A 24,430-nucleotide genomic window follows, 5' to 3' on the forward strand; every position below is an offset into this window, starting at 1 on the left:
ACAAAGATCCTCTAGAATTTCCTGATCGCCCTACTCCCTCCAGTTTTCTAGGCCTAACTAGGTCAGAAACTCTACCCTACCAACAACAGCATATAACACCACAGAGAAAACAGTTCACAGAATAATCCCGGAGCTCTGGCTCTGGGAGTAGACTGGTTACTTTGGCTGTCTTGCAAAATATTTATGCTGGCCTTGCAACATAAGTCCCAGCAGCTTGTAGGACTGCATGTTTTTCTGGCTACAGTGTTTGTTATGTAGAGCAGCAACTGCAATGAACTGGGAAATGTACACATGGAGAAGGGCCTCACGGCATGGCTCTCCTAGAAAAAGTCAAAAGGTTCACACTCCTCAAACGGACACACAGCTCAAACTGACCCTGGCTCTTTTGTGTGTGGGGTTTTGTGGGGTTTTTTTGCAAAATCTATATTGGTAAGCTGTTGGTAAGATGAGTCCATCCTTTGTCGTTCTATTACCACCAGTTTTAGAGAAGACAGGCTTAAAAAATAAAATGAAACAAACAAGCTCTTATCAAAAGATATTATAAGGTTCCAAAGTAATTTCATCATGAAAATGATAGCGTAGCACTTCCTTTCTGTGCCATAAGTGGAAAAAAAGGGTCATTTAAATGACATACTCATTTTTTAGTTTGCTATGTTGTTCCAAAGGAAAAAGGTGTGAGTAATAAAAACAAGCAATCAAAGAACAAAATCTCTACATTAATTGGAATGATGATACATATGCCTAGAAGACAACCACAAGAAGTTTTCACTGCTCGGACCCACCTATTGTTTGCTACTCGTTTGTTGACTCACGTTCTTAATTGTGTCCCTGTCCTGCAAAGGGCTTAGCGGCCAACAGGACAATTCAGATTGCTTGTGACTGAGAATACTTAAATATTTTGTGTACCATGGTCTTCAACCTCTGGTGCTGTAGAAGGGGAGCAGTCTCTTCTTATGAATCCATACAGCTTTTTGCCCTTCCTGAACCAACTATCCTCAGTGTGTCATTCCAGGTTGTTACTACTACAAGAACTAATAATTCAGAATACTGCTATTAAGATTCTCCTCTACTCAGCAATCGGAGATGATCACACAGATTCCAAGACTTGTACACTAATATCACTGTGACAAAGTTTGAGTAAATACTCACATGTGTCTTCACGTCACCTTCAAGAATCTTGCTGTACCTGAGAAACTCAGCAACACTTCCATTCAGCAGCCTATCAAAGGCTTCAACATATGGTGCTATGCCTATAAAAGAAGAGCATTCCATTATAATGAGTTCATAAAGTACATAATGCATAGGACATTCCTTTGCAGCAGATGGAGGAGAAATACCATAGAAACAGGGGAAATTGCTCTAACTTAATTTCTGCCATATTCATTGATTTTTATACCACCCACGCATTCCTGAAGATCTTTGTATTGTTTGGTGGCTTTTAATAGCAAGCAATTCAACTTCCAGTAAGATAAGAGACTTTAGACTGGCTTGACAGTGGATTTATGCAGTGAAACGTGGCTTTGTAATCTCCTTCTTTTGTTGTCTGACCTTGCAAAACTGTCGCTGGATAAAGAAAGCTCAAACGAGTCTTCTAGATGACACATCCCATTTACTATATATATATTCTATACATTCCAACAGAGGAATAAAAATTCTATTTTCTATATGGTATACACAGCAGTTTCCCAATCAAGTGGACAATCAGAAAATGCAGATGAGACTCAGTTTCTTATGCACCTGGCTTCTAAATGGCTTTATGTGGTACCTTTCAAGACAGCAAAAGTAATCTTTCCTTGGACGCTTTCCAGCCCTCCCTTTACTCCCTGACATATCCTCTGGTCTTGTCTATGCCTCAGAACCTTTGCCAGGTCCAGCATGAGTGATGCATGTGTGAATTTATGGCATCTGTAGTATCTGAGAGACCAAGGTTAAAATTCTTCCCAGCCTCTCTCCCTCATTAATGAAGCCTGAAGATTGCTCTGAAGAGGTACAAGGCTTTCCCCAGCGAGTTTGCTTTTAACTTTTTGGCACTATATGACAATTGTGTCCAAATTCATAATCTTGAAAGCCCTCTTTATTCCACAAGAGTCATCTGGCTCCTTGACAGAAAAAAGAAAGGCTCTGGCAATTGGAGTTTGCAATGGCCTGTGTGAAAAAAACATGTAGTTAGTCAGCTAGGCAGGATTTCAAGGCTCCTTTTGTTCTTTTGATGTCACTCACCTCTAATTCTGAGGAATTTCTGGGCTTTCTTCCATATTAAGTGTTTGTGTGTAAACCCCTCAAATGACCAAGTGTACAAAAGGTTTTAGTTGTGGAGATGCTTTCCAAAGCCCATTTATGTTCTTTGTCACAATCTGTGTGTGTCTCCAAGAGAATCATTGTAACCTTTTACTTTAGAGCAGAGTTTTAAATAGCAGTTCGCCAAATGGCAATTGTCCTATGCAAAACTAGAAAGCAACTATGCTATTTTTTGCTATTCAATACAGCTAACTCCCAGGAGCATTTATTAGAATTTGCTGTGGGCCATGCAGAGCAATTGAATGATTAGTTTGCAATCCCGCTGTTGTAATGCCATTTAGGAAAACAGTGAAGGTACAGTTCTCCCATCCTCCTCGTTATTTTGTTGTTTCTGAAAAAGTATTAATTGAAAAGCCAAGGTTATTTTTTGTAATAATTCTATTTATGGAATGGCCTTTTAGGGGGAGGGTCATGGTAGAAGAAAGCAATATATCTCCATTTCCACTAGAGACTTAAAAGGTCACACTCTGGCTGAGTGTCGGTTTTAAAGGAGAGCAAGAAAGAGAGACCCGTTCTGTAAGACTGTCAACTCTGCAGTTGCTGTGGAGGTTGTATGAGCCTCTGCAGAGGCGCAGTAACACAGCCATACAGAACAGTGTTTGTGGCACCATGTGTGTATCAGTTGCCCAAACTGAAGAACTGGTAGAGTCTTTCCTAACTGCATCAGCAAAAGCTAATTCCCGAGCCTCCCCCCATGTGAGACAGTGGCAAGTGCCAGCTCACCTTAGCTTCTTACTGCTGTCTCCCAGTGGCTGTGTTTTACAACCTCGCTCCAACAAGGTTTGCCACTTGACTACTTCTAGGGATCTGTTGGGGTTTTAAGGCTCTGCTTCCCTGTGGGGGGAACCTTTCCACTTAACTGAGCTCTTAGCTCAGGCCATGGATATAGCAGTTTTCATGGAAGCACCTCACGTGTGAGTCCATCTGTTCTGAAAGCAGCCCTGATTCTGCAATACTGACCTGTGGATTAATATAGAGATTCACCTAAATGGATTTATTATAGGATTGAAGCCTGTGTTTTTTAAAAAGACAGATTTCCTAGTAGTGATTGATTTATGTGTCAGTTTGTAAACAGACCGTGTTTCTCCATGACTTTGCCATGGTTTACTAGCTGTCTAGGTTTTCTTTGGACTGTAAGCATTTTATTACTGAAGCTTACTGAAGGCTGCTGGAAGATGCTCCCTTCCTGCCACAGAAACACGCTGCTCTCAGTCAGCTGCTCCACAGCAGCTGCCAGTGTGTAGGCCCATGGCACACACGACTGTGGGGAAGATCCCTCGCATGTGTTGTGTGGTAAGGGCTGGCATACAGGGACAATAAAGCAGCTGACATACACTGACTTGCTTCTGTGTCAGTAAGGAAGCTGCCTGCAACTTTCTGCTTCTTCTGCAGCTTCTCTACAGCAGCTGAGTCCACGCTCAGATGTGCTCTTCTCTGGACAATGCAGGAAAGAGCCAAGGAATACAGAAAGCAAAAGACACAAAGCTAAAAAGAAAGAGATGCATGTCAGGCTTCTGGGTGAAAAAGAAAGTTCTGGAGAAAGGAAAGGGCACCTCTATTCCATCAACATTAGAACTGCCATATTTATGAGGTTATTTACCCTCTAAATTCCAGGAACAACAAAAAAATTAAGGAGTGAAAAAATATGATTTGTCAATATGATGTGAATAAATGAAGACAGATTTTTTTGGTGCTTTGGAGATCCACTTGAGAAGGGGGAGCTCAAGCGGTAGCAGTGTAAGGCCATGGACGTGTGGCAGCCCTTAGTAAGCAAATGCTTATGAACAAACTCGTATTTGTTTAAGGATATTAAACAATTAAATAAAGTAGGTCTGCACTGCAAAATTCAGAGACATAGCAAATTAACTCCGTGTTTAGATTGGTGACTTCTTCAGAAGTATTTATGCTGTAAAATTTGGGGATGTCTCATTTCTTCTGCTAACTGGGCTCAAGCAGACATCTTCATCTGGTGAGTTACCTACAAACAATATAAGTCCTAAAATGGAAAAGTGATAAAGCTTGAAATATGGATAGTATTTTTAAGAGGCTAGTCAAATTTTGAATTTTCTAGGCTCTATTAATTTAGAATTATGCATATGACTAAGCTTGCCACATGACATGTCTAAATTGAATTTTTAAAATACCTTTGATACAGACTTCATAAGGGGTGGGATTGCACTCCCTCTTAAAAGACAAACACATGTACTACCTGCAATTTCTTAACAAGAGAATTGGCATTTCAAAAAAACAGACTTACTTCCATTGACTCCATTGATGGCATCACACTCCATTCCACCAGATCCGTGTGAATCTGAAAATAATGATTCAAGTCGAGTCACTGCTTTCTCCAGTCTCTCCATCAAACCATGAGTCTCTGCCATTCTGAAATTAAGGATAGAAACAGCCCATGCTTTACTTCATGTTACAGTTCTGTTCATCTTGTGGCTTTACCTTTCATCAGCCTTTATGGTAAAACTCCTGGGTTTTAAGTATTGTCTTTCTGGCATATAAGCAGTTGCAGCGAAGCAGCTGACATACGGTAACTTGCTTCTTTGTCAACAAGGAATATGATCTGTACTCAGCCCCGTGTTTTCAATATAAACAGCAGACTCAAAGCACTGCTAGCGTAGCTTTGCACAGCCCATATGTGGACAGTTTATGACAAATATATGCATACGGTCCCAATCAGATATTGAGATGACTGAAATATTTATAAACGTAAATGGTAAAAACTACGCCTACAACGATTTGCATCAGCCATTTACAGATGCAGAAACAGAGACACAATTAATACTTGACTAAAGCCAGACTTTAAATGCATACCTTCTAATTTTTTAAAAGATACATTCTGAAATTTGCTTCAGTGTTTTAGGCTTTGTAGTAAGACTCAGCCACTTTATTGAAGGCTATAAAAGAAGCCAACAAGGTCTTCTGTTTATTCTTCTAGTATGATTTCCCATCACCTATTTTTTTCTTACAAAAGTACCTGATGTGAATCAGTGTTTCCCCAGCTTTTTAAATCAGGTGCTAATTAACCTTTGGAAAGAAAAAAAAAAAAAAAAATCCAGGGGCTGGCTTGTGCAGTACTGCGCCAGTGCTTTTGATTGCAAAAGAAATAGAAATTAGGCTAAATTTTTAAGAACTCACACATTTCTTTCCCCACAATATGATTATCTGCTTTCTTACATGTGAGGAAGTGTAGGCATTGACATTTTTGAATACTGGCCAATGGCTCAGAGAACACAGTGCTATATACATCTCAGACTGAGAAACAGTTATATAAGCAAAGACAAAGTTCTGTTTAAATCTCCTGTCATTTAATATAACACGTTTAAGGCACACGTTCCTCTCTACTCAAGGTTGTGTTTTATTCTGCTAAGTGACATACAGCTGGGGGTGTGTGTGATCTATGGCTCTAGATTAATGTGATCCACGCTAGGCTACGTCCCCCGCCAGCACTGGGGTGTAGGGGCAGATGTAGGGGCAATGGGGGGACTCGCATCCCCAGCTGGGGCAAGCAGGTCATCAGCAGCTCTCCCAGCATCCCTCCCCTGTGGCACTCCGCCACAAGACATTGATTGCTGTATGGCTTGTAGAGTAGAAAGGTTAGGCATACCTGGAATATAGGTGTAACTGTATTAGTTCCCAATGAACAGCCTGCTAAATGAGCTAGCGTTTCAGAGATACCAAAGCTTAATAGTAGATTCCAATCAACTGTGCAATACTATGCAATACGAGCAACTAAACCAAACCATGCTGCTTCAGTGTCCCCATACTCAGGGGAGAATCCCTAAACTTTATAATTAAAAAGTAAAGTAACATGAAAAGTAAGGTTCAGATTTACAAATCAGTATTAACAAATCTTATTAATAAAATAATAATAGTATTTTAATTTTTAAACTTTAAGTGCGAGAGAAGATTAGCTACTAGGACTGTGGAAACACATGCGGAGCTCTGGTGCTGAGTCAGGCTGTCTATCAAATAAGGTGGGACCTTCAGACTTTACCCTATAAATATAACGAGGTTTGTGTTTGACCTAAAAGTGAGGCAGAAGATTTTACAGTGAGAAACCCTTGGAAGAACCATTCTCATGAGAAAGTTTTGTCTGGAATTTATGGGTTTTTCCTATTTACATTAAATAAAAAAGCAAACCCCCAAAAGAGGATGACATTAGACAGTGTACATATAAGTACTGTCAAAATACAGAGGGGCTCTTTTGGCTTATACTGAAAATGCACACTATTCTGTTTGAAAAATCAATGAATTTTTTAAAAAAAAACACCTTAACTTTTTGTACGGTTACAAATATCTTGGCAGGTGTGAGATAAAAGTATCAGGACAGCTTTTGAAATGTTCAAACTTTTGTGAGAATACTAAACCTCTTCTTAAAACAAAGCATTGTTAATCCTCAAAAATACTATGTACACATTATTTTCACAGTTTACCCTGCTACAGAAGAGCCTAAAATGGTGTCTGTTTCAAAAATTATGTATTAAACCAGTCTAAAGTCAGGCTGATCTAATGTGGCATACTGACAGTCAACTTATTTTACCAGTATTTTAAAGTATATTTCCAGTACAGTTCCTGTTTTTCTTTATTTGAAGATACAGTCTGGTAGGTTGGGTTTTTTTCATCTGTCTTAAAATTTTCCTTGATGACATGTACAAATTTCTTTGGAAGACCTGTTACTTTTTGGCCTCTTTAGCCTGATCTTGCCCATGGAAGGACACAAGTGTTTGACTACAAACCCAACGTGTTTGATGGCACACACTTGGAGGTCTAAGGAATCTCAGAAATCAACAGACTTGCAATGTTCTACACAACAAACTTCCCTCTGTAAGTTACTAAGAATATGGACTATGGTATCAGAAGCTCAAGGGAATAAACCAACTCAATAACCCAATGGACCTTTTTTATGCAAAACTTTCCAGATGCAACACAGTCTTTTGCTCACTATATTGTTCACCACTTTATTCAGTTCCCATTAGCTGGAGAACTACGATGTTGTTCTTTCAAAAGCAGGTATCACCAGCGAGGCAGTCACAGAATAATACATTGTTAAAGTATTTTTAGACAGAAGTGGGAACCATTTTAACCATCAAATTAGGGATGCCAGTTTTTTCTTGGTTTTATAAGGAATGTTACACTTAAGAACTCCTCAAATTATTATGTTTACACTGAACCTATCTTTTTATCTGTGTACTGATATATTCATGACTACATGGTATTTGTGTCTATACTTATGTATATGCATGCACATAAGTACACACACAGGTATCGCTGTCATGTATGGATAAAGTGCAAGTATTCTTTTGCCATTACTGTATATAACAATGCAAGAGCAAATCAGTTGTACATACAATAACCTTATGGTTACACTTCATTTTACCATCAATTGGCTAGGCATCTATCTTACCAACAAGATTGGAATTAATGTAATTGTTCTGAAGTGAAGACTCCACTGAACAATAGCATGAAAACTCTCTTCATCCGTTCTCAGTCTAAACATTGACAACTTTGCCTGTATTTAGGGATTCAGGTATTTGGTTCATGTTATGACAACCTTCAGCATTTTCTTGGCCTATATTCAGCTGTTCACCTGATTACTTATAATTCCACACCTCGCTGCATGGTCAAACTGACACCACAAAGCCACAGCTCAAAAGGAGCCAAAACACAAATGGTACAGCTTGACTCTGTGAAGATACGGTTCATGTGATATAGCACCAGAGCTTATACTATAAATAAATATAATATAAGACTGCTCTACTTACAGTGCCAAATAAAATCTTTGCACGTTAATGAAAAGTAAAGAGGATGTAAATACATCTATGGGATGCTTCCACTCCCATAAAGCACGTTTTCACATCAATACAGATTATTTACCTCATCTTTACCAGAATTTTAATTAAAGTTTTGATCTCAAAGTGGGTTATCGGGGTTAATCATATATCCGTTCCTGGAGTTGATGCTGACCACCTATAAGGAGTTAAAAACAACAGTGCTTCAACTCCCACATAATCCTGTATCCAGTTGCTCTCTTGGTAGAGAAGTACACTGACCTTCATTGAAAATAAGGTCAACTAAGAGCCAGGAAAGGTGTTAACCCACATCTACTGACAGTCATTTAAATGTTGGCATTGTTAACTGTCTCTTGTGCACAAAAAATAAGTGGGAGGATCCACAGATCTGTCCTGTTAGTGGTATCTTTTTGGGGAGTGCTAAAGGCATGTGGTAATACTACCATCTGTCGTTTCTTCCCCAAAAGAAGTTAATCCAAAACCAGGTAGAACGAGGCGTGCTGAAGACCAACAAGCAAACCTCTCTTTATAGACAGGCCTTTTGAGATCACTGCTTTTCTCCCAGCTGTCTCAAAGCACCATTTATCTATTATCAAGGGGAAAAAAGTTGTCTGTAGACTAAAATTCCCTGACATACTCATCCCAAACAGCAGTCCAACTGGAAGCCAAAGCACACAGGTACTATTCCTGTTACCATCATATGTGACTTACGACAGAGGAACATATTGCTCTATCTCAAGAAGAAACAATCTGTAATGAGCCCATAGGGAAAAGCAGTATAGTAGCATAAGGGAAAAAATAATAAACATACAATGACTTATCAGGCATGTAAAAATGGCAGTTCTGAATACAGGAATGGTGCCACCTTGTAAAGTACCGTATTATTCTGACAAACTTCAGCAAGAGGTCGTATAAAGTTCCATGGTCTGTTTTACTTCCTAGGACTCTTAATTTAGAAGGAAAAGAAGTGACTTGTTAATTTCTTTGGTTTCTTTTCTTTCCTAAGTACCAGTCCTTCCAAATCCACCTAGCATCTGCAAAATTATGCCAGGTTTCACTCATGCTCATCATGTGAGATGCTACAGGTCAGATTTTGCTTTTCCACTCTATGCCAGAAAAGGACGGATGCCTAAAACAGAATGCAGGCAGCAGTGTGGCATTTTAATTGTATCTAACATTCTTACCCTGCTTGGAAAATCATAATCTAGAAGTACAGCAGCCTGCACATGTGCTTTCTCTCATAGTCTTAATAAATTGCTACTGAGATACGAAATAAAATATAGAAAAAAACCTAGATTGCCAGCTGGCACTATCACAGAGCCAGTCATGAACGTTTTATAGATCCAAAGTACTGTGTCCTCTGGGAGTTCTTCTGTACAATATACATCAATCTACATGAAGGGAGGGGAAAATGTGTGCACATTCTTGAACATCCCTTCAAATTATAAAAGCATCTTATGGCACTTCATTTCTGAGAAAAAGCCCCCACAGTGAGCTTGAGCCTGAAATGGCTGCCTTTCCTACACTGCCGTTCAGATGTATGCCCGACCCCGAGCTGTGCTGAGCGGGCAGTCTCTTTGCCACCTTTGGCAGCACACCCAAATTCCTGCTGCACCCCATTCTGGTCCGGACAATGAAAACCCCCTGGCTCCGGGCCTCAGGGGTTGCTCATTCCCAGGCAGGGCTCAGAAGCTGCCTGGTTCTGGCTGAGTGGTGATGAGGAGCCCCTGAAGCTATTTGGGTCACTACCATGAAACATTTTGGGTGGAGAATGCAAAGCAAGAGAGTACTAGGTGGAAGAAAGTGTGTGTTGGTAGGCAGACAGAAACATTACCTTGTATGGTTTGTGGTTTGTTTCCCATTAGCTGTATGGGAGGAATGTAAACAGAGGCTTGTCAAACTGATGTCAAATGGGATTAAACCGGAAGACCTCTCAGTAAAGCCCTGCGCAGTTTCAAATCAGAGCTTTTGGTGATCTATTTTCCTTGGTTTGCCTCTACAGCTGCTACTAGCTCCTTTGGAAGCAATGATCTTTTAAATATAAAGAAAGAAATATCTTTTTTTTTTATCCTAATAAAAGATATAGTCATGTATATCTAACAGTATTAGAATTTTGACAACTTTTTTTTGTTGTTAGAATGGACAAATGTTATAAATGGAATAGCAAAAAGACAAAAATGTCTATGTGACTTCTGCTTTTTGTGGATGTGTGCACCATTTTGATTGATAAGTTGGTTTGAAGTCTTGGCTGGCTCTAGTATACTCATCATACAATACTTCTGCCTATAGCTCAATGTGTGTGATAAAACAACTGGTACGCTTCGAATGAGTCCTCTATTGCTGTGCATGTGTGTGCTACCTAAATTATCTTGTCTATGGAATTCTCTCTTTGGCATACCCTCTCTGGTTTCCAAGGGTTATTTTTTATAAGCAGAAAAGATTTTTGTGCAGAAGAGGAAAAAGGGGGTTCATGTGTAACCTCTTCCATTTAACCTAAGTTTTTCCTTTGTCTGGCTTTATGCTGTTGGTACCACAAAGCATACTTTGTTTGTATTCTGGCTCTTCCTCTGCTTCTCTCTCTCTCCGAGTGATCAGGCTGCTGTCTACAAAAACATGCAGGAAAGGAATGGAGGCATTTTTGAATCCCACTGTTTAAAAAATATTACAAAACTGCTTTGTAAAACAATCTCTATTTTGACAAGTACCCCTAAGACTGCTGACGCATTTTAGATTTCTTATCACATCCCAGCTTAGTCCCATAATTATGGGTGAGCAACTGCACACGTCAAGCTGCGTGTCTACAAATCAATGTAATAACAGCATGGACTATGGTTAGGTCTCTAATAATTTAATATTCGTTCTTTAAAATGTGTCATGTTCATGTATGTGCTTAGTATCTCCTGGAATATCAGTTCACTTTCTAATTATATGTAAGTTCTGTGAAGAGCTCCTATCCCTCGCTGAATAACTTTGACTGTCTTACTAATTTTAATATCACAAAGAACAAGTTCATTATTTAATGATATACTGAAGCAGTCAAGTCTTGACAGTCTGTGTAAGCATGATTGACTTAAAATAACCAAGGCAACCCAGTTTCTAAGTGCATTCTCCTATTCTTTTTATGCTCCCTTTTTGTCACCACTGCTCATAGTCTTTTGTCTTGGTTTTATTTTCTTCTCTCCCTCCAATGAAGTGTAAGAGTTTTAGTATCTCTCCAATCAACAGAAACACAATGTTCTTAGCCACCTCATTTACTATGTATTAGTGTGGTGCTCTTCATGTAACCAAGCATCCTAAAGGCCTTACAAGCCATTTAATTACCTGTCACAAGTCCAATTACTGTATGCAAGCAGGCTGCCCTGCTGAACCGAGAAAATACTGCATGCAGGCATCGATATTATTAAAGTGCTTCAGTTTATAATAACTGAACAGTAAGATTCTTTATGCTACGGTTCCAACCAAATTGAATTTGCACTCTCCGAAAGGGTAAACTCCACAAAGTACAAACCCTTATGGAGTGTTTCAGTACTTGTGGGATGTGAAAGGAGAAAAGCAAAGGGGGAAGTTAAAACTAAGCAGATAGCGTTGCAAGCTCTAGAAACACAAGCTGTGAAATGTCTTCTGCAGAAACATGAGACAAGAGTTATTCAGTACCGCGGTTAGTAGGGGTTTTCTTTGCTGTGAGGGAGGCCTCTCACAACACTTCCACACCCTCTCTCTCATGCACATCCCTATCACACAAAAGCCTGAATAGCTGGGCTTGACTTCAGCCAAGTTCGGTAGTGTTCTTGCTCTTACCAGAACATCCTGCTACAATTATGATCTTGGCACTCTCTCTCTGATGGTCCCAGGCTGCCCAGCCCAGGCTGCAGCCCATGGCTCTTCTTCCAGCATGGCAGCAGCCAGGAGGGCTGAAGCAAGCTTTTTGCCATTTGAGTACTCCCTTTGCTCTGCAACTCATTTGTGATCTTCACTGATCCCATCTCCTCCATCTTTGCCCATCTCCCATTATAAAATTCAGCCCACCGGTTCTGCAATTCTGCTAGCATTGCAATGTGTTGTGCCTTTGTTTCTGATTGAAGATGAAGTGGGCCACCTGCTACTAAAAAAGACCTTTCTATTTCCTGCTCTAACCTGCTTACTACTTAGAGGTCCTGGCAATCTATGCAACCTTGCTTACTTACAAGATCTTAGACATTCAGCTATTTATGCCTCCTGTTTCAGTCTGAGGTGTTGTGAAACCCAGAAAGATCAAACTGGACCTACCCTAGGTGATTGTAAAGTTTGCCTTTCCTATAATGGTTGCTTTAGAGGACCCAGAGCTGTTAGGTGAATTATTCTGCTGTTTCTTCTCTCTAAACAATGGCAGATTACACATGGAAATGTAAATAAACCTTTGCATTGCTTCCAAAAAGCAATTAATGTAGTATTTAAACTAATACAAAACATAAAGTCAATGCATAGGATTTGAACATGTCTTCTTGGAAAAATATGACACTATTCAATTATGTACTCGAGGATTTACCTGCTGTGTATATATGCTACAAAAGCATTACACCTTTGATTCCCAGCACACTACTACCGCTATTTTGGATTTTACAAGCAATTTCTTTAGCCTGCTATTCTCTGAAAAATTGTGGGTCAGATAGAGCAATTTCCATTAGCATATACTCAGGAAAGCAGTCTCAACGGGACCTTTTTTAGTAACAAAAAGTCCCTGAAATTTGACATAGTCAGAATACCTTATATACACGGGTAAAATGACAACAGTAGCCAGTATGTGTATAGACTAAGGCCATGTCTATGCCCTAAACTCTTGCTAACATGGTGTCAAAGATCACAGAGGTTTAAGAACCCCCAAAACCCATACCCTTGCTGAACTAGCATAATCTCTGCCATAGATGCAACTGTACTTACGTGTGCTTTTCTCATTTCAATATACAATGCTTAGTAGAGGTGTTGATATTCTGGTATAGTTCTAGTGGTGATATTCTGAAGTATAGCGGAGCCTTTAGAGTTCAAAGAATTTATTTGAAAAGTCAGTAAACCATATCTGCCAAAATTACTGATTTTCAAAAAATATTAGAGTAACTGGAGCCGTTACCCGGTACCTCAGGAAAATGCCTAGTTCCCAGTTGCTCATCCTGTTGCAGAAGATGCACTCAAAATTTTAAAGAAAGAAATTAAAATTATTTCTATATATGAGGGGTGCCTCATCAAGCAAAATCTTTTAACCATTTCATAATAAAACAGCTGTCTGAATAACTGCCAATAATTTGTACCTGATTTATTGCAGGTGTTTTGGTTTTGCCCCAATAAGCATGATAATTAAAGAATGTTCTCTAAAGAATGTAGGCAGCAACTACAACAATTAAGAGTTTGCTGCTGTTGCACATATGTTAAAACTTGTGCAGAACCACAAAGAATATTTCTTCAACATATCTGGCAGTTCAAGATTTTTCTCTCCAGTGTTCAAACCACTTGCAACATTCTTGTCACTGATAGATCACAGATTGAAACATGGAAAGATGATCTGACTTGCTCCAGGTAACGTTGCAAGTCAGTGTCAAGGCTGGGAGCTGAATACAAATAATCTGCTTCCCAGCCCTCCTCACTGCACTATACTTCTCTTCTAATACCTGCTAATTCAGATTCCCAGGAACTTTAGTCCTGGGGGCTTTTTTTTTTTTGTAACTTAGGGTCCCCAATGTATTTTACATGGTTAATAACAATTACAGTGGGATTAGAAAATCTAATGGGGGGTGTGTGTGTTAATACATGTAATCAGTACCCTTGCTCCTTATGGTGTATCAAGAAGCCCTTTTCTCCACTGAAGCGTGTGAGTGAGTGCCATAGCTGGCAAAGAATAATGAAAACATGTCATAGGTTGGTTCTGCTGTAATAGTAAATAATGCACAGCCTCTTCATTTTTCTTTAATAGAAAAAACATATTTTATTCATTACATTCGGATTGTGCCTGTCCACCTTCCACAGCTGAGCAGCATTCATTTGAGGGGGAAAGATGCAAATGAATCATAAGAATATTCTGAAGACTAGCATTTTTGTTATGCCAAAGACCAAAAAGGACCATATTGCTGTATGTGCCTGGCTTTTCTGCAGAAGGTGGATTGCCTTTGTTCTTGTGCAAACTTGCTCAAAATAGAATCACTGCTATGAAATCCTTCTGCTGAAGATGTACAGGATCAGAAAAAAAGTTTATTATAATTTGCAAAATAAGTAATTAAAAAGAAATGCTAGCATAAAGTTCACATAAAATTAGGATATTTGACTCAGTCATGTCTTAAAAGGCCAGCTTTGAGAGTGGCATATTGCATTTCTACACATTCAATCGACCACTAAATAATTTTTGAAGTTACATTTCTGAAGTAGGACTGGTTTCCTGATTAGTTTCACAGAACAATGAAACATGCTAGTCCATGAACCGTTGCCACTTTTGCCTGGCTTCGAAATAAATTAATAAAAATTTTCAGTATTGATCCCACCCAGCCCCCCTGTTAAACGGGCTCCTTCCAACTACTTCCTAAAGGCCTCGCCTCTGTGTAGGTTTTTTTTCTGAAAGCATTTTCCATCATTAGAAAACAACCACATTTAGGCAATGCATGTGAAGATAGCTTTCTTCCCCAGAGGGTCTTTGTTTTTAAGACTGCCCCTATGCATTATGAAATCTGAATTTTACTTGATAAAAATCCTCACTGTTGATCCTGTAACGCCAAGATACAGATCTATAGCAATGCCTGGAGCACAGGGCAGATTGCACATTTTCAGGTGGGGTCACGACAAGCTCTCCTGGGCTGTGGTGCCTGGCCGGGGCAGCGCTCCCTCCAGATGTGAAGTTCCTGCAAAACGCAGCATCTGGGCTCCACGCTGCTGCACTTCTGCCTTCCTCCTGCCCCCTCTGCGCATCGCCTTGCATTTGCGGCATCCCTTACAGATTTTTATATTAAGGTATACATTCTGTCTGCAGATCTGTCACCCTAAGATGCTGTTTAACCCTTATCTCTGGGCTAAACCCGTAGGCTGTGCAGTCACCTCCACACACACACCTCCGGCTCCGCGGGTAGCGCCCAGCTCCCCGCGGAGCCGGCGCTGCAGCTCCTACCTCACTACTGGATCACCTCACGCAGGTTACGAGAGTTCAAGACCGGCATGGCTGGGCAGGGCCAGCCCTGCAGGAACAACCGGAGGGTATTCTGAGTAACCCGGGGCTGGGGCGCAGCCGAGAGGTGCCCCCGGGGCTCCCTGACGGCTGCGGCCGGCGCTGGCCGCGGGATCGGCCCGAAGAGGCCCCCTCACCCGCCGTGGCGTTGGGCCCGGGTCGTTCCCCCCCTCCGGTTGCTTCCTCCCCGCGGCTCCTCCGCACTCGCCCCCGCGGGCAGCGGCCGGCCGGCCGCGCCTGCCCGCCGCAGGTGACAGGAGGGAGGCTGAGGGGCCGGGCCTGACCCACATCGAGCGCCCGGGGCACAGCCGGCCGCCCCGCAGCCCCCGGCCCCGGCCCGCGGCGCCCCCTCCCCGCTGCCTCCCCCCACAAGATGTCCGCTGCCGCCCGGCCGGGCCCCTCCGCGCCACCGCCGGGAGCGCACCCACGGCCGCGGCCGCGCCGGGCCCGCCCCAGCCTGCTCGGGGCCGGCGGGGTCGGGCCGCTCCCCGCATCCCGCCCCTCCCGCCGCTGCCTGCTCTTGGGTTACCTGCTTTGATGACCCGTGTAGCCTGTTTTTTTTCTCCCCTCCTCTCTGCAACGAAAATCCGTGGCCGGTCACTCGCTCCCCCCCTCCCTCGCCTCGCCTCGCCTTGCCGCTGCTCTCCTTCCTCCTCCTCCTCCTCCTTCTCCTCCTCCTCAGCGGGAGCCGGTGTCAGTCAGTCACATCAGCTGCCCGGGCAGGCAGGGAGAGAAATGCCCGGCAGCTTCCGGGAGTGCCAAATAAAGACAAGTCCAGAAAGGGAGAGAGACGGTGGCAGAGATGGAGAAAGAAAGCAAAAAGTGGGTGGAGTGTGAAAATGGAGGGAGAGGGAGAGGGAGAGGGAGAGGGAGAGGGAGAGGGAGAGGGAGAGGGAGAGGGAGAGGGAGAGGTGTCTCAGCGGTGGCTCAGTGCTGGAGACGAAATGGCAGTGGTGGAGCATCACGGAGGAGCACAGGCAACCAGGGTAGGGGCACGCATGGCCACTGGCGTGGTGGCCCCACTTGCCCACTGGACACAGCTTGGGTGAGCGGGAAACGAGCACCCCGCACCACACAGGACTGGCCCACACTGTGAAGGGAGAGTGGGGTCAGCGTGGAAGCCGTCAGACCCCTCACGTGGCAGGGGAGGCAGAGGGCAGCCCCACATGCACCAAGATAGTTCATCGTGTCCTCCAAGGCAGACTAAACCCTACCAACCCGACCACTGCCATGGCTGGGCCCGCAGTGGGGTCGCTGCCCTCAGGAGTACGGCCATAAAATCAGGACTTCTCCCAGTAGGCAGACGCTCATGCCCAGGCCCTGTTTGTCAGGCTCTGTGTGCTTCACGCTAGTCTGTACCCCTGGCCAAATGGGAACACACATGGTTTCCAGCCAAGCGGTCTTCGGCACAACGTGGTCCCAAAAGGCATCTGATCATCCGCCTGAAATCTGCTTCATTTCCATGTACCAAATGAGCTGGCTTTCTGCACAGAAGTCTTGGGAGAAGACCATGAATTCACAGCCTTTAAAGGAACAATTTACTCTTGAATGGAAAAACAATTCATTAGTTAGTGATAATGAAAAAGACCACATACAGTTTTCCAGTCAACCATGTGGTTGTGCAAGAATTGGTAGCGCTTTTCCCTATAAAATACATAGCTTATTTTAGAAGACTTTATGTTTCCTTTCTGGTGGTTTGACAGCACCACCATAAAAAATGAATGTAAGGATTTGTTTTAATTGTGCAGCAGTTACATGAGGGCTGAGGAAAGTTGTATTTTAACAAGGATGCCATAGTTAACAGCAGCTCATAGACCTCACATGCCTAAAGACAGCATTAAGCAAAAGCAAGCTGACTGCAAGGATCTGTCTGGGATCCAAACTCACTAGTGCAGACCATGTAATTGTCATTGGAAATTGCAAAAAATCACTGCTGCAGCTTCCTGTACGCAGTGAAAAGAACTACTTTGCCTTGGCATGTATAAACAGCCAGATGAAATCAACAGAACAGCACTGGTTTTAAACCAGAGGGTCTTCACAAACCTTCCAAAAGGGAAAAAAGTAATATGGGATTGAAGACCTGATTGCAAAAACACACAGAACACAGAAACTACTTAAGAGAGGTGAGAAACAAGCCCAGAAGATCTCTTTCTGGAAAGAAAACCCGAAAGGATTAAGAAACTGTGAAACTACTAAATTTAGATTAAAGCTCAAGGTCCATATTCCATACAACCCAGAGAGAAGGAAAAAATCCCAGCACCCAGCAGTGTCAGAGTGATAAGTTGAAGGTTTGGTATGTTAAATGCCATTGAATTTCTTTACAATGTCAATTTAATTTGAGAAAAAAGTTATGTACTTGGCTGACAAAAATTTTTACAAGCTTACTGTAAGAGCACAGTCAAGCACTCCACATCATATTTTTACATCATAGGCATGCAGAAAAGAGGGAAAAAAACACTGGGCATTTTCTTTCCATGGAAAGTTTTAAGAGGTTACCAAACTGGCAGATGCCCTACATATCTAAAACAAGCTCCCTATAACACATCTTCGCTCCCGTCTTCTAGTGTTTTCTTCACAAAACAAGCAAGTTATTTTTCTCTTCCCCAGGAGAATGTTGGCAAACTTAAAAGGCTAAGGCTAAGGTGAAGGGAACAAGAAGTAATAAATTCGGTAAGAAGGGAAAAAAGGGGGATTCAGTAATTGTAAAGTGACCTCATAATACAGAGGCAACCTAGTGGCAAGCAAAGATGTAAGATGTAATGCCTGAAAACATTAGAGAGGAGCGCCTTGTGGTTTCTCTGTAAATGAAGGTAATCATAAAAGGCAGTTCTGTAAAGAACTGTAGTTATTAACTCAGGTCAAGCAACAGCCCCCTAAAGAGAAGAAAGGAATGAGAGGTACAAATTTTGGACTTCGCAAAATATTGTATGTGCAAAAATATTGAGTAGATGACATGCTGTTGTTTCATCCCTTCAAGGAAAAAGAAAAATGTATTTCTAAAGTTGTGCAGGGATCCCAAAGTACATGTCAGAGGCTGTAGAGATAGGCTATCAAAATCTCTATAGAATGACAGCATTGTAACCTACTTAGAAGAAAATACTCTGGTGCATCTTTTATTTGCATATATGCTTTTTCACAGTAGAAAACTGTTGAAAATGTTAATGCTTACCTTCCCAGAATTTGTTGAAAATGGACTTTCCATGTATATGACTGCAAAATTTCCCTATTGATACAAATTGCATCTCAATGAATCATAGATGAGTTTGGAGAAAACCACAAATATTGACGCTCATTTCCTTGATTTCATTAAGTCTGTCTTTGCTGGGGCAATGTGGAATATATTAATAGGAATTAAAATTTCACAAGCACTTACTGATGTGAAAATAAATTCAGATATGTGAAAATCTTGGTAGTGTGGCGTGCTGAATCTGCTTAAATAATATTGGAGTGCATTCAGGACATGTCAAGATGCCTTTTTATTACCAAATCTACTATTCAGTCATCAGAATTTGAAAACCAGCATATAGCTACTTAACTGAATGGATCTGTGAAGAGCACTTTGTGGTTATCCTGTACAGATCAAGCGTCAAAACACAGAGGAAAAAGCAGGAAAGATTCTGCCAAAGAGGTGGAATATTTCTCCTCTTTCAAACTAGTGTGAAATAAGGCTGAATCTGCCATCATTCAATCTGATCACCTGTAAAATAAGATTAAGGCAGATTCAAATTACATTTAGTTTCACAGATGTCACTCTACTGCTTTTTAATCTTTTCTCTGTATTCTCTTTCATGCAGTAAGCTCTGGGGGTGTGGACTCTCATTTCACTATTCTACATTAATTAGTTGTATGCTTCTCTTTAGGCATGGCAACATAAAAAGTTAAATAATAAGCACGTGCTTATCGTTGTGTATGTGAGTAATGGCATCCCTGAGTAGCAAAGCACTTAGGCATTCCAGTTGTATTTAAGCAGCTTGTCACATAGGGAGGGAATTACTCACTTGTTTATAATTCAGTATATGTTTAACGGCTTTGCTGAATCCAAGGGGAAAATGTCCTGATTTCACAAATACTAATCTTTGTGACTACTTGTACTAATGATAGTTTTGCAGTTTAATGCAGTTCTGTGGAGCTGTTCTTTTGGGAAAGCTATTCGGTGAATATTGTAGGCTTGGGCCTCAGTTCTGCTAAGTATTTACATTGCCCTATCTATTTATTATCATGAGATTCAGGCTTGTGTTGTATTTTTGCTAAAAATCCTGTTTTATACAGTACTGGATTTTGGCATGGATTTCAAGTGAAGTTTCTTGGGTTTTGTTTAGTTATGGGCAGAGAGGAAGTTACTGAGAGAGGAAGGAAAGCAAAATGTTCAAGTGTGCGAGTGTAGTGTTGTCATGTCACCTTGAGCTACTCCTTTGCTCTGTATGAAACCTATGGAAGCAGCAGTCAAACAGAATGAAGTCTTACTCATTGGTCAGTGTTAGTTTTCCTGGTTTAGAACTGTTAACATTTCTGTCTGAGCTTCTTAGTTCTGTTTTCATCTTTCTTTCAATCTAGGCTGTAGGGGATCCTTTAAGAGACTGGCAGTGTCCCCTCGTTATGCATCGGTACAACCAAACGAAGTGAGGTACGGCCTGCGGCTTTGGAGCTGGATATACTTTGCTGTGACAGAGTTTCAGGACTCCGTGCTGCCACTGTTCCAGCCCCAAATGCGAGCCATGAGGCATCTTATGGGATAATTGCAGCTGGTTAAATGTCCGTGCTCTTGACCTTGTCATTGTCAGTGCTTTGTTATCCAGGTGTCTATGGAAAATACAAGTGTACCCAAATACTGCCAAAAGTCAGAAATGACTGAAAATGTTCTGTGGTATTCTTCACGCCACAGCTTCTTTGACTCATTCAAAATGTCCCAGCATCCTTAAGAGCTCCAGTCACTTTCAGAATGCATGAATGGGTCAGATGTGAAAAGTCTGGTGTTTTATTCTGTGTTTTCTTGTGGCTGTAGTTTTCTCTTACTAGACGACATTCTTTCGCTTGTTGTCTGCTGCTCTGTTTCTTTCATCGCCATGTGTATGATGGCATTAACATCATGATCAGAGCTTGTCAAGATTTGCTGTGTCTACATCATCGGTAAAATGCATCAGTCCTCTTCATGTACTCTTCTCCTAGCAGTTAATATCCCTCATCTAGTGTTCGGTAAGAATAATTTCTGCTTATTATCGAGGAGGTTCTGCCATGTCGTACTTTTTTCCCCAGTAAATCCAGATTGCAAATATTTTTTTCAGCCCCTATAGGTAGAAAGTATAGAGTCAGCTCTAACCTTTTTCCTGGAATGACTTACCAATGATTCCCTGAGATCAATGATTTGCTGCATAGGAAAGCCCAGACAGCTGGTGCAGCAGAAGTGCTGAAAAATCCCGACACGAAGAAAATAGGTTGTGTTTTTTGGTTTTTTTTCTAAAAAGCTGGAGATGTTTGAGATTTTTTTTGTTGCTGTTTCTGAGATGTGGAGGAATAATCAAATAATGAATTCAAGGGTAACTATACAACCCGCTGGGCTAGAAACTTAATTTTTGTTTAAAATAATTACACAGTCACCCAAATCTAGGAAATGGTGCTTTAAGGAAAACAACAAATTGTGCAAATTTGTGGTAAGATCACACTGATAACTTGGTGACACCATTTTTTACAGAGAGAACACTTTGTAGGATATAAACAAATAGCAATGTGGGCAGATAACCAATGTGTATTCTGACATATATTTAGTGCTGTTCCAAACACTTAACTAGACTGTGCCCTTATTCGGACAGTGGTTTGTAAGAAGCATAACCCCAATTGCAGTCATTACAAGCCAAGTAAGTTAAAGAAACCCCTTTAGAGACAGAATACCTCTGTTCTTCCACAACAGTTAATTAGCTTTTGGGTGACATTTGCTACCCACTTCTGCCAGTGCTGTACCTAGCTGGTTTTGTCCATCCCTGAGCTCCTTTGTGCTGGATGGATGAGGAGAAAGCAAGATAGCGTTCAGTCTCTGTTAGATCAGTTCACTCAGGCAGGCAGAAAATAAAGACCTTTACCTTGCTATGTTCACGTGCTTGCACTTGTCCTGTAAGAACCCATTTAGCTATTGACGGGTACCTTCTGTCCATACACTTACTACCCTAATATAGAATAAAGGGGGAAAGACCACAAGTTTTGAATGTGGTCTCTGAAATGTTTTACTTCGTTCTTGAAAGGTACTGAGGTTATTTATGCTTTTCTAATACAGAACTGGAATGCCAGGGGCAACAGCAGCATGAATTTTCTTCTGCTCCTCCAACCTCTCCCTCAACCAAGGACTTGAAGAGTGAGGATATCTCAGTTTTATAGCCTCCTGCAAAATGAGAGTGCTGGCAAGGATCCCTAGGTACAGTACATTACTTATAGTAATGTGCAGTTTTGTCAGCCTAAATTATTATTTTACAAATTATGACTACCTAGATTAGGTACAAGGAACTGATCAGGCACAGCAGCACAGTGCCTAGCGCAGTCCCTTGCGTTTCATATTCTCCATGGCAAATGGAGTGGCCATCTTTTTATTTTGCAATATTTCGAGAGCATTTTAAAACCAGCCTCCTTTTCTGAAATCTGTCCTTTTTAATACATCTTTTTCCCATACAGCTGCGCCAGAAGGATTTCCTCTGTTGAGTACAAAAGGGTTTGTTCTTTTATAAAAACTTTATAATTTTAAAGCCAAAAAAAAAAGCTTTAGTTTAAATCAAGCCAAGTGCTGGAGTAGAATAGACTAGACTAGACTATTTCAGTTGGAAGGGACCTACAACAATCATCTAGTCCAGGTAGCCAGATTATCTTCCTGTCTTCGTATTTTTTTTTCCGAAAAGGGAAGGAAGAAAGAAAAGGCAAACTGTATTTAAATGTAATGCCTAAAATGGATTAGAAGGAACCATAAATATTTCCTACCGATGGGGTGAAATCCTGGTTATCCTCAAGTCACTGAGTGTTTTGTCACTGACTAACAGGGTCAGCCCTTCACCCTACATTTCTGGATTAATGTTTCACTTGAATAAATGTAGGCCAATGATTTCGGTATCAGAAATAATATTTTTGTATCCAAACCAGTCATTTATTTCATTCTTATTTTCATGCTTTCCTATATTTACACAGACTCTGTACATACTGCACTGTATTTCTAAAAGCTATCATTTTCTTTAGAAAAGAACGTTGTTTGCTCTTCTGAATAATTCATCTTGGAGTTCTCCTTTAATCCCCCATCAAATGTGCCGTTCTTGTAAATTCATAAAGGAAAAGAAAGGAAAACAATGCTCTAAGGCTGATTTATGAATTAGACCATGAACATTAAAAATATATGAAGCCTTGGTATAAATAAGAACTTCAATTTAGATTCTGGTTCAGTAATATCAGTACCTCTGAAACAATACTATTGGTTGTATACAGACTTCCACTAATGTAACTGGCTTATCACCGAATATGAGAAAAGGAGCATGAGAGAGAAATATGATGAAGATTTGATGTTTAGCCTTGGGCAAATGTCTGACAATATATGTAGCATTTGAAGGAAACCAGAAATGCTTAGAGTACAATATAAATTCAACAGTATGTACAATGCAATTTATAATATTTGTGAAACAAAGAAATAGTTGGTAAAAGAGCTTTTAATCCAAGTTCCTATATATCCTATTAGGTTAAAATATAAATATTTTAGATGCAAAGGAAAGAACCCAGAAGCACCTTCACAGAGAATCTTTGGCCCACAGGCACTTGTAAGGTCTTTCATTGGATTACATTTGATGTATGCTCGGATTAGGGAGAGACTTTTCGGCATCCCAGTGAGGTTCAGCTCTATCTCGTCCCTCTGATCTGTAGGAGGTCATCTGTCTCTACTGCCCAGCTGCTGGGCTATCTACAAATCTTTGTTGTAAGCAGCTCCAACTCCTTTTCCCAATATAAGATAGACTCAGGCATTGCAGCTTGTATAAAGTGTTGTTTCAAAGCCGTGTATCTTGTGGTGTTTAAGAAACGTTAAATGGTAACAACAAAAATCATTGTGTATCGCCCTGAAGAATGCATTTACAAAGTCAAACCACTATTAAAGGTGCACATCTATGCCACAGCATATAAAAAGGTGGTTGTGTGTGTCTAAGCTGACCAATCCTGAAATGTCAGCCTCTTCCAGCCACCAGCTTCATTCCGCCTGTAATGATCAGCCAAACCTGTTTTGCTTATCTCTGCTTGGCTGCCTCAGCATGGTTAAGTGGTTTATCTGCAGCTTCTGTGACCTCCTGGGTACACACCTGAGTGATAAGCGAAGTTAGGAGCTACATCAGGATACCTCAGGGGTTGCATTTCAGCAGCAGCAGGGAATGAATTCTTTTGTCTAGCACTTAATAAAAGGAAAATAAAATGTGTTAGAGGAACAATGGAGTGACATCTTTTGGGGAAGTGAAAGGGAAGATGGTCCCCGCATTAACATTCTTGGTACCATGGGCTGATCTACATCATCAGTTGTGGTGAGAAACACATAATCTCCTCTTCCCCAGTCATCCATCTGTATTTATAATGGTTCACTAGTGTTAATGTGATAATGTCAAAGAAGTTGAAGTATTTCTGAAGTGTAGCTTTCCCAGGAATCCTTGTGGTATTCACAGCAGATTTTCCTTAAACCCCTTTTGGAACAAATTTGGTAGAGAAGCTTATGTACTCCTTATGGAAGTTGTTTGAGGTTGATCTGTTCATTGGTTGTCCTGATTTTTGTGTGGTCCACAGGCAAAGGGTTGTGTGTCTTGTATAATGATTTACTGTTCAATTCATAAAAGCAGAACAGAATTTGTTTGCTTTTACTAGTTATATTTGTTGCTACCTTATTCCACTCTCCTGCTGTCATTTTGGATGTCAGTTTCAGGACCTTAATCACAACCTTTTTAACGTCTTCATTTTCTGAAATGTAAATATTCATATTCAGGAGCACAATCAAAACCTAGATTTGAAGTTACCACATCACATTTCTGGCTGTTGGCTGGGTGCCAACAAATAACAAGCATTAGAACAATTAGTTTCACCTGTCAGTAAAAATACACATATTTATTCATGTTTCCTAATACTGACCAGGAAGAGGATGATGAGCAAAAGCTCAGATCCT

At 41.0% G+C, this 24,430-nt stretch overlaps 1 protein-coding gene across 1 annotated transcript in view; it reads right to left on the reverse strand.

The window, feature by feature from the left end:
* Positions 1 to 16,085, reverse strand: part of CAP2 (cyclase associated actin cytoskeleton regulatory protein 2) — a 68,532-nt gene extending 52,447 nt beyond the window's left edge. The window contains exons 1-3 of the mRNA XM_056330228.1: positions 15,806 to 16,085; positions 4,556 to 4,680; positions 1,150 to 1,250 (exon numbers count right to left, since the gene is read on the reverse strand). Of these exons, the coding sequence (XP_056186203.1) occupies positions 1,150 to 1,250; positions 4,556 to 4,679 (225 nt within the window). The 5' untranslated portion in view covers position 4,680; positions 15,806 to 16,085. The remainder of the gene's footprint in view (positions 1 to 1,149; positions 1,251 to 4,555; positions 4,681 to 15,805) is intronic.
* Positions 16,086 to 24,430: the final 8,345 nt, after the last annotated feature.

This window comes from Falco biarmicus, chromosome 3 (assembly GCF_023638135.1).
Source record: "Falco biarmicus isolate bFalBia1 chromosome 3, bFalBia1.pri, whole genome shotgun sequence".
In the NCBI taxonomy this organism is placed as follows: Eukaryota; Metazoa; Chordata; class Aves; order Falconiformes; family Falconidae; genus Falco; species Falco biarmicus.